This window comes from Molossus molossus, unplaced genomic scaffold, assembly GCF_014108415.1.
Source record: "Molossus molossus isolate mMolMol1 unplaced genomic scaffold, mMolMol1.p scaffold_m16_p_12, whole genome shotgun sequence".
Lineage (NCBI taxonomy): Eukaryota > Metazoa > Chordata > Mammalia > Chiroptera > Molossidae > Molossus > Molossus molossus.
The window spans coordinates 12,962,551-12,973,528 of NW_023425347.1; the positions used below are offsets into that span (position 1 = coordinate 12,962,551).

At 41.3% G+C, this 10,978-nt stretch overlaps 1 protein-coding gene across 1 annotated transcript in view; it reads right to left on the reverse strand.

Moving 5' to 3' along the window:
- The window catches only part of SYCP2L (synaptonemal complex protein 2 like), an 83,700-nt gene extending 73,839 nt beyond the window's left edge, over window positions 1-9,861 (reverse strand). Inside the window, exons 1-4 of the mRNA XM_036255600.1 lie at window positions 9,753-9,861; window positions 9,502-9,668; window positions 5,712-5,849; window positions 5,289-5,408 (exon numbers count right to left, since the gene is read on the reverse strand). Of these exons, the coding sequence (XP_036111493.1) occupies window positions 5,289-5,408; window positions 5,712-5,849; window positions 9,502-9,668; window positions 9,753-9,861 (534 nt within the window). The remainder of the gene's footprint in view (window positions 1-5,288; window positions 5,409-5,711; window positions 5,850-9,501; window positions 9,669-9,752) is intronic.
- Window positions 9,862-10,978: the final 1,117 nt, after the last annotated feature.

Genomic DNA, 10,978 nt, shown 5'->3' on the forward strand with positions numbered 1-10,978 from the left:
AGAGAAGAAACAAAGATGGAACCCCCATGACTACATAACTATTCGATAAAATTTCACAAGATAATTCTTTCACTGAAGGACTTAATTTTAAAATTTAAATTCCATCACAGCTCAGTTAGTCCTGGCTCTGAGGCCCCCCCATCTACAGCACTCAAGGATGTAATCAAATTGCTACGGAGTTGCAGTAAGTACTTCTCAGATACCAGCAAGGGTTAGACTTGGCCACGGGCAATTTCAGAAAGTCACAGAAGGGGCTAGTGAGGAAGGGTGAAGAAATAAATAAGCCTCCCAACACAAGAGAGAGCCCCCAAAAAACAGAAGTTCCTGTCCTCTGGGAAGCTGCAGAAGACAAGCTACCCAAGGAGCTGCAGAATTTGGAACGGCTCCAGAAATATGCATGGTACAGTAAATATGCCTACGTCTGCTTACCTTTCTTCTGTCAAAAGTTTCCAGCTACTTGGATATTTTTATTTTCTACAGGCACATATATCTAAGATTATATTAAGTTGCTAGGATTAGTATGATTTAAAGTGAACTTCTATAAACCCTCCTACAACATATTTAGTCAATAAAGCAAAGGCCATCTTTGGACCAGCTTTGCTGAGACTGGTCACTCTTACAAAAAAGAAAAAGGAAAAATCCTGATATAGTTAGAAATTATCAGTTGAACACAAAGTGGGTAACATGAGTTCATGATGAACAACTCTTAGGGAGCAAGGCTTTGGAAACTGTCCAGTTTGGAGCCAAGAACACAAGGCTCCCCAGCCGAAGACCATGAACAATTAATCAGCTCTCACCACCGCCTGCATAGCAGGAGAACCGCGGGAGCTCTGAAGCACCCTTCTGCCTGGGACCCATCGCAGGCTCAGTGAATCTGAATCGGGTGCTGGGACCCAGGCTCTTCATGTGTGAAAGCTCTTCGGGCATTTCTAATGCACAGCAGGCTGAGAGCACTGCTATGTTCCAAGTCATGTTTCTTTTGTCTCCAATCAGACAACTATTGGCACTAGATTCGGTCATCCACCTCCTGAAGCAAATTGTTCTCTGACAGAGGAAACCAATGTGTCTCTACACAGTGGAACTCACTGCTCAGGTGATAGTTTCTCCCTCCCTATATTCATACTCAAAATTCTATGCTTTTAAGTACATTTTTGTCACCATTCCGTTAATTTCCCCAAATCCTAATTCCACTCCCAGACCATCAAAATACATTGGTTGAGTAAAGATACAAAGAAGTAGGGGAAATGCCACATTATCTGATCAAGACTTAGGGCCAGGGAGTCACTCCTGAACCCATTTATGTGCCATGATCATACGTGGATGGTCTAACAGATAACACCAACTGCCCCCCAGCTGTGGCATTACTGGAAGTCCAGACCACATAGTATGTACAGATGCAATAGCTACTACTCATTATGTATATGGTATAGGACGAGCTGCTTAACCCTCCTTCCTGGATCTTAGGGTATAGGACTAAATATATTCCTTCCTGTAGGAAGTTCTTATGTTGTGGAGAGTAACATCTCAGCACATTTTGGGTTGACCTGCACACACAACTAATATCCCATCCACTTTGACTACCAATCTATTCTTCTTGGCCAAAACTCACATGAGCAACAGCACATTTTTTAAAAGTATCCAAATTATGGTTATGAAATTTCCATCACCAGTCAGAATTCCAATGAAACAAGGAAATTTCTACTTGATAGCAAAACACCAGTGGAGATTTGTTCTGATACCTTAAACCTTTGGAAAGGTATTCTTAAATCAAAATAGGAAATTCAGGTTGGGGCAGATGATAACTCATCTCCCTAATAACCAGCTTCAGGTTCCAAGATACTCCAGGGATATGCTGCTCCATTTCCTTTGAAGTTGTACCTTCTCTTCCCTACTTCCTGTTATCTGCATGAGTGTGTGTCAGGGAGGTAGGTAAAGCTAAATGCAAAATGAAATACACACAGTTTGTAAAAGCACAATCTTTAGTTCCCCCACCACCCTCAGATGACTGCCTGGTGTTTACTCTTTCTCCCGTGGAGGGGCAGCCACGCAGAGGCATTTTTGAGTTTAAAAAGGGGGGGGGGGCAAAGACAGATCATGTTGACCCAACAAGACCTTAAAAAATTTCAGACAGTGAAGACTTCCGGTCAAGATGGTGGGTAGGTAAACGCGGTATCGCGTCCTCCCACAACCACATCAAAGTTACAACTAAACTACAGCACAACCATCATTCAAAACCACCTGAAATCAAGCTGAATGGAAGTCCTACAACTACGGAATTAAAGCAGCAGCCACATCCAGACTGGTAGGAGGGGCAGAGGCGGACCGGCTGGTCCCACACCCACGTGTGGCGGATAAAAATCAGGAGGACACCTCGGCTGGGAAGGTCCTTCCTGAGGACTGAGGGGTCCCCGTCCCACACCAGGTGCCCTGCTCAGCGTTCCAGTGCCAGGAAGAGAAGTCCCCATTACTTCTGGCTGGAAAAACCAGCGGGAACTGAGGCTCAGGGAAGCTGAAGTGGCTGGAGCCCCAGGCAGCTCCTTAAAGGGCCGGCGCACGGACTTATCGGACTCTCTCCCTCTAAGCTTGGAGGGGAGGCAGCTCGAGGGGCGCCAGAGACACACAGGGAAGAACTGATCTGTTTGGCACTGGACCGAGGGCTTTCTCCTGGACAAACTGCTGTCTGAGGCCTTTGTTCCTTTGGTGAGCCCTTCCCTGGGGCGGCAGACAGTCGCCATATCTGGGACTCCAGCAACCTGGCTCCCACTGGTAGCCCCGCCCTGGTGACTCCCTGAGGCCCCACTCCACCCCACCCCACCCCACTTTCAGACCCACCCAAGCTGTTGCCAGTTGCTTAACCATAGGATTGGCCTGTCTTGGATCCTGCTTCAGTTTTTCCTAAATTCTTTCAAATGAGCAGCATCTGGTCTCAGCTAGCCCCATACCGCTTGTTAAGTAATACACAGAAACAAACAAAGGGGAGGCAGCCAAAATGAGGAGACAAAGAAACAGGTCCCAAATGAAAAAACAGAACTAAACCCCAGGAAAAGAACTAAGTGAAATGGAGATAAGCAACCTAACAGATGCTGAGTTCAAAATACTGCTTATAAGGATGCTCAATGAACTTAGTGAGAACCTCAGTGAATTTAGTGAGGGCCTCAAGAGCATAAAAAAGGACCAGTCAGAAATGAAGGATGCACAGTCAGAAATGAAGGAGGCACTAACTGAAATAAAGAATAATTTACACAGATTCAATAGTAGAGTAGGTAAAGCCAAGAAGCAAACAATTGATTTGGAATATAAGGAAGCAAAAAACACCAATCAGGAGAGAAAAAAGAATCCAAAAAAATGAGGAGAGTGTAAGGAGCCTCTGGGACAACTTCAAGCATGCCAACATTTGCATCTTGGGGGTGCCAGAAGGAGAAGAGAGAGAACAAGAAATCAAAAACCTATTTGAAACAATAATGGCAGAAAACTTCTCTAACTTGGTGAAGGAAACAGACATACAAATCCAGGAAGCACAGAGTCCCAAACAAGACGATTCCCAAGAGGCCCACACCAAGACACATCATCATCAAAATGCAAAAGGTTCAAGACAAAGAGAGAATCTTAAAAGCAGCGAGAGAAAAGCAGCTAGTTACCTACAAGGGAGTTCCCATAAGACTGTCAGCTGATTTCTCAAAAGAAACTTTGCAGGCCAGAAGGGAGTGGCAAGAAATATTCAGAGTGATAAAAAGCAAAAACCTGCAACCAAGATTACTCTATCCTGCAAAGCTGTCATTTAGAATCGATGGCCATATAAAGAGTTTCCCAGACAAGGAAAAGCTAAAGGAGTTCATCACCACCAAACGATTATTATATGAAATGTTGAAGGGTCTTCTTGAAGAAAAAGATAAAAAATATGAACAAAGTGGCAATGATTACATATCTATCAACAACTGAATCCACAAACAAAATGACAAGAAGAACAGAAACATTCTCATAGATATAGAGAAATTTTGTTGGTTGCCAGATGGGATGGGGTTTGGGGAAATGGGTGAAAAAGGTGAAGAGATTAATAAGTACAAATTGTTTGCTAGACTGACAAACCTCAAAGGGAAGGGGGCTTGGGAGGATGGGAAGAAATAAACCAAAGAACTTATATGCATATATGCATAACCAATGGACACAGAGAACAGTGTAGGAAAAGGCAGGAGGGTGGCGGGAGGAGGGGGGTCAATGGGGGAAAAATGAGGAACATCTGTAATACATTCAACAATAAAGATTAAAAAAAAAAAATTCAGAAGTAGAGTCCAGGGGGTAAAACAAACATGTTATTACCAGCCAGATAACCCTTCTGTCCCTCCACCTCCCCAGTCTCCTCACCAAAAAATAAAGCATCTCAGCGCTGCAAAATCTCATCATGAAAAGGGAACTGCAGCAAGAGATGTTCAAACTCTGCTTTGTTTCCAGATGCCATTATAAAGGCACCCATGTTACCTGCTAGTTACTTAAAAAACAGAATAGAATTTCATAATTGGGATGACTCAGAATAAGCAAAAAAGTGTTTTTGCCATTTGTTTTTTTCTGCTTTAATTGGAATTTTAAAGTTGGAAAAGTGTACTGTGGCAAGGGGAAGTATTTGATAACTTATCTAGGTCCAAACATGTTACTAACATCTATTAAAATATTTATAGAGCCTTTGGAGGGAGGAGAAGTATGGAATAGTCTACTCCCTATTCATTCTATATTCTTTTTTTTTTTTTAAATCCTCAACTGAGGACATTTTTCCATTTATCTTCAGATAGAGTGGGAAGAAGAGAAGAGGAAGAGAGAGAGAGAAACATTGATGTGAGAGAGACACATTGAGTGACTGCCAGCCACACAACCTCAACCAGGGCTGGGGACAAACTGCAACCGCGGTACGTGCCCTTAACAGGAACCCGGGACTCTGGTCCACAAGCTGACGCTTCAACCACTGAGCCAAACTGGCCAGGGTTCATCCTATATTCTTAAGTCTAATTCACTAAAATAATAAAAATATGTGATTACTGCATTAGCTTGTCAAGAGGAGAACGGGGTGGTGTCTGACTTCCTTGCTGTGAGCTGCCAAAGTGCCCTGTCCAGCACACAGATCAGGAAACATACGTTGAACTCAGTCTTTAATTGGATATAGGCAAAAAACACTGTTACCAATCTCTTTTAAAAACTGATTTTAAAGAAACAGAAAATACCAAACTAATGAGATAACTGAATCCACTCTAGTTCAATAAGTCACCCAAAGCCATACAAAATTAAAACAGGACACTTATCTTTGGGATCAGTCCCTGCTGAATTAGCAAAGGCTCATCTTCTGTGAGGCCATCAATGAAGAACCGCTGAATACATTTCAGCAACAGTAAAACACACCGAAATTCTTTTTTATCCAGTTCCTAGTATGAGACCACAAGTTAAACGTCTTACAATGAATGTTAAGAGAGTAGATCCTAAGTGTTCTCATCACAAGAAAATAAATACGTTAACATTTTCTTTTATCTTATATAAGATGACAGATGTTAATTAAACTTATTGTGGCAATAATTTCACATCCATTTGTAAGTCAAATCACTATGCTACACGCCTTAAACTTATACAGTGCTATATGTCAATTACATCTCAATAAAACTGGGGGGAAAGCCTTACAAAGTATAATTATATATTAATATTCTGGACAGATAACAAAACAACTTACTTGCCTTATTTATTGATTTGTCAAGATGGTATAATACAAGATGATTATATTTTTGAGGAATGTGGCTCCCTCTCTGTCGAAAATATTCTTTTATTTTCTGAAATCCTTTACCATGGAATGCGTCAATAATGAGTGATTGAAGCTGGAAGGTTGATAGTTTGCAAATTACTTTTTTCCCCCCAAGAACTTTAGTTTCATAGTAACATTTCGAACTATTATTATCAACAATAACTCAGTGTGGAAATAGTAGAGGGTAAATATGAAACACAGAGTTATATCTTGAACAGTAAATAGTCATGTAGCCAATGAGCAAGTTTGTTGTCTTAAGACAACAGTACAGGTATATCCTGGAGATATTGCAGGTTCAGTTACAGACCACCCAATAAAGCAAGTATCACAATAGAGCCAGTCATAATCGTTTTGCTAGTGGAGGGTCTTGTCTTCAGTTTGTAAAAAATGCACACCATGCCCGACTGGTGTGGCTCCGTGGTTGAGCACTGACCCATGCACCAAGAGGTAGCCGCCTTGATTCCCGGTCAGGGCACATGCCCAGGTTGTGGGCCCGATCCCCAGTGGGGGACATGCAGGAGGCGGCCAATCGATGTTCTCTCATCGATGTTTCTGTCTCTGTCTCCCTTTCCCTTCGTCTCTTTCTAAAATCAATAAAGAAAAAAATTTTTTTTTAAATGCAACACCTGGCCCTGGCCAGTTTGGCTCAGCGGTTAGAGCGTCGGCCTGAGGTCCAGAGAGATCCAGGTTCGGTTCCCGCGGTTGCAGTTTGTCCCTGGCCCTGGTTGGGTCATACAGGAGGCAGCCATTTGATGTGTCCCTTTCATGTCAATGTTTCTCTCTCTCTCTCTCTCTCTCCTCCCACTCTTTCTGAACAAAAAAATGGGAAAATGTCCTCCAGTGAGGATTTAAAAAAAAAAAGTAACACCTGTTTAGTGCACTAAAGCAGAACACAATAAAGTATGCCTGCAGTTTTCAAAATGTGGTTCCTGGACCACCAGCAGCATGGGCATCACCTGAGACTTGTTAGGAATCAGAAACACTGAGGGTGGTGTTCAGGTGATTGTCATGATCCTAAAGTGTGAGAACCACTGACTTAAGGGAAACTGCACTTGAGTTACAGCTATCTGAGAATAAAAAGCCTTTATCCTCAATGATATTAGAAATTCTAAAACACTAAAAAATGCAAGCTTATTGTCATTCATTAAGTGACATGAATGATCATAAAAGGAATGACTGTACACTAATAACTACAGATCATGAAAGCAGATAAATATGCAAATTGCCATGATGAAACTGATCTTTTCTGCCTGAACGTTAATCAAGACATAGTTCTAAGTATATACCTAAACAATACATAACAGAGATATGACTCTTTATTTTTAAAACCCAGCCCAATCCTACAGGCTAAATTACAATATATAATGTAATTTTAATAAGGAGATATTTTCCTATGCAGCCCCAAATTCCACTTATACTTAGTACTGATTTAAATGGGGAGACAGCAGTTGAAAATTAAATATTTAAACATTATTTTCTTTATTAAGTTACCACATAGTGAACTTTTCTAAGCCAAGTGTGTTAAAAGTTCTGCAGATGTTCTCATTTAGTCCCTGAGAGCTTTGTCTTTATCTGGGGATAATAATAGCAAGGCTGGGGGAAGTTAAGAACGTGTCCCAGCTGCAATCCAGTCAGGTTCTCTGACCCAGAACCTCAGTTCTGCCTGGTTAACACTCTGCCTGGCTCCTCTGCACTGGCAATAAATCAAACCCTTTGCCTTCGTCTGCAGGGCTCTGCATGATTTGTTGTCCATCAACTTCCTCTGCTTCCCTGGTAAATGACTCCTTGCATAAATCAAACTCTTCCTTGCTTCAGGTCCTCTGCACTGACTATTGGAGGCCTAGACTGCTCCTCCCCATCACCGTCTACCTTCCACCCTCCTGGTGCCTTGTCACCCCTCAAATCTCAGCTTCAGTATAACATTTTCTAAAGTAAGCCTTATCTAAAGTTCCTCCCTCCACCCTCAATTATTCTCTATCACAATACCCTGTTCCTTTTCTTCTTACTCTCCTTTGGTTGGTAACCTGTTTCTTTGGCTCTCTGCCAGGCTGTAAGCTCCATGAGGACACAAACTTTGTTTTGTTCAGTACTGTCTACCTACATCTAGAATACCTGGCACAAGATGGCTTAGACTTATTACAAGACACAACGATAACAGGATGTCGGAGATTAGAGAAGGAGAAGCAGCAAAGATGATTTCTGTTTCCGGTGTGAGCAACTAGAGGAACAACTATGCTGAAAGTCCAGGGAATAGAGAACTAGGAAGAGTACACACACACACACACACACACACACAACATAAAATTAACTCGATCTTTACATAGAAGGCATCCTGGGCCATTCCACTCCCACCATCTTCTGAAACAGTCTGCAAAGGACCTTCCTTGTCCTGTGTACAATAAAAATGTTTTTAAATATTTTTTTATTTATAACAAATAAATGCAGTTCAAGTTTTAAAAATAAAACAAAATAAAGGTTCCTGTTATTTTCTTGAACAAAATATTTTTTTGTCTGCTCATGCCCCTGATTTTAAGTCTAAGTAAGATACTACGTTAAACAAAAAAACTCTCCGACCTCTTTGGTGCTATCTGTGAGAAATACAACTATCAACAAGAAGCAAAGCAAACACCACTGTAATGAACAATCACATAAAATGGGTAAATTTAACCTCTACAGCGACTAGTATTAAATCGAAGGCTTTCAAGAGTTTGTAAAATAAGGGTTTTAAAAGATGCATTTCAAGTCCAGTGATGAGTTTCAACTTCATGTTTCTGACTTACATGAATTTTAAATGGAATCTAGGACTTATACTGAAACTTCAAGGATTAAATAACAAAACCACCACACGAAATTACAAAACAGCAGTGGATTGTTAAACATTTTCTTCAAAAAGTGATCCCTGGTTTTCACAACACACTATACTACCATAAATAGCATCTCATCTGCTCACTTCTTCCCAACAATTAACTTAATTAACTAAATTTAAAAGTATAATACAAAAGAAATTTAAAAAATATCTTCTAAAGTTTTTTTTTTAATCTAGCTTGGACTAACAGTCCTACCTCTCTGTGTACTTGCCCCAAATCCTTAAATGCCAGCATATTTTACAATATTATCGTCATTACTTACAAATATGAAAAATAGGGTGAAGTAAAAAACCCAAACCCCAATTTTTTTTTCACCAGCCGTGTATTCAGTTAAATAAATGCTGAAAAGTAGGACCGCTGGCAGTGCCAATCCACACCCCACCAGGGGTTGCGTTTTAAGGATTATCATTTCCCGGGGGGCTGGCTGAAGTCCCAGCACTTGGAACCACACATCTGGGACCCCGGTAATGTAACCGCGCTATGTGCGCAGCAAGGGGGGTGGGGGGACTAGCTGGACAAACAACTTGAAAAGGAGTATCTTATTGCCTTCCAAGCATTAATTCTCCAGTTTCTCTTTCCCCCAGTGCTCTATCAGCAAGGGACCAGAGATTTCCATCTTGCCTAGTCTCACTGAAAGTTGCCAATAAACTCCAAGCAAATCTAAAGGGATGGAAGCGCACAGTGCCCCGCCCCAGGCTTCTCCGGCGGCTGGGAGACGGCAGCCCGCGCCGGGTCTCTGGGTGCGCGCGCGAGGCTCTGCGCCCAGAGCCGGATGGACTGCGCGCCCTCCCGCCCCCCTAGAGCACGGAGGGGAGGCCGGGGCTAACAGGGTGCCCGGGTCCTCCCAGAGTCACTCACCGCCTGCATCCTCAGCCTGCTGGCCCGCACGCGCTCAAGTTCACGCGACTCCGCTCCCGAGACCCGTGCGGGCTGGAAGGCGCTGCCCGGAGAGCCCGGATAGACCACGACTCTCCGAGTCCAGTACCGGCCAGGAAGTCTAATTGCTGAACCTGCCCTGAAATCCACTAGAAGCCAGTGCTCGAGACGCAAGGTACGCCTGCAAGCAACTAGCAATCCTCGTCAGGCCACCTGGGCGCACGCACACATACCGTGAGGATTCCCCAAAGGATATAAACTACGTCGTTTAAACATTCTATATCTGCAAAGTTCTACACTGATAGGTGTCCCCTTTGTGTCGGCGACCAATTTTCTCTCCATCTTTAACAGTTGCTGAGCTGTTTTTGGTCCACTAATATTTATATAGACTACAGTAAAGCTGAACTTTCTCCATAGGAACAAGATTGTGCCTGAAATACTTGTGGTATCACTAAAGACGGTTTAAAAATAAATACCTAGGTGTACTCATTAAAATAAAACAAAACCAACAAAAGCAAACAAATATCTTCATCCAGTTTGTTTTCTGCCCACTTCCTGTAGCCGGACAAGGAAATGTACTAATGGCCAGGTTTAGGGCAGTAGGTGCCCTGTTATTTGAACACAGTGGCAAAAAATAACAATAATAATAATTGGACTGGTGCTTTCTTTAAAAAGACCCCTTAAATTCAAATAGTCTTTGTGTATAAATAAACCTGAATTATAACTAAATGCTAAGGTTATTTCACATCATGACATTTACAGAAGATATTTATTTCCATCCAAGCAAAACAATATAACCAGAATCTCAGCTCCTCAGCCCAGGATTGTGCACGCACCTCCAGTTTATTCGAAATGCTTACTTCAAAACTCATCATAGCCATTTTCTGCCAAATATGATGTAACTATACTTACACTAATTTACCTATTTTAATCTCAACATAGCAAATGCAAAGCTTTTCTCCTTGCTTTTGAATTAATGGGCTTTTACAATATCAAAATAGTAATTAAGGAAGAGCCGACTTTGAAAACAAAGTATTCTGAAATCAGTCTAAATATTACTGCAGGAAAGAATTGAAGGATAATAAACAATAATCAAAGTACAGTTTAAATATATTTTGCTTTAGGAAGTAAAACAATATAATATAATATAATGAGATTATTAATATTAGATTGTAAAACTTTATAATCCATTACTTTCAGACCTTTCAGGAAAAATATAGCCTTCCAAACTATATGGTTGTTAAAGCATGCAAATTTTCAGGAGAAATTAAAGATAATATAATAGACAACACCTCGATTTATTTATTTTTATTTTGTTATATTTACACTTTGCTTCGTTTTACTAACATTTTTACCCAGACACATTTTTAGAGCAATTTGGAATATGTACATTTTAATTCTTCTCAAACTAAATATGTCGGATGATTCTATGACATTTCTTTGGACACCAGAATCCAAT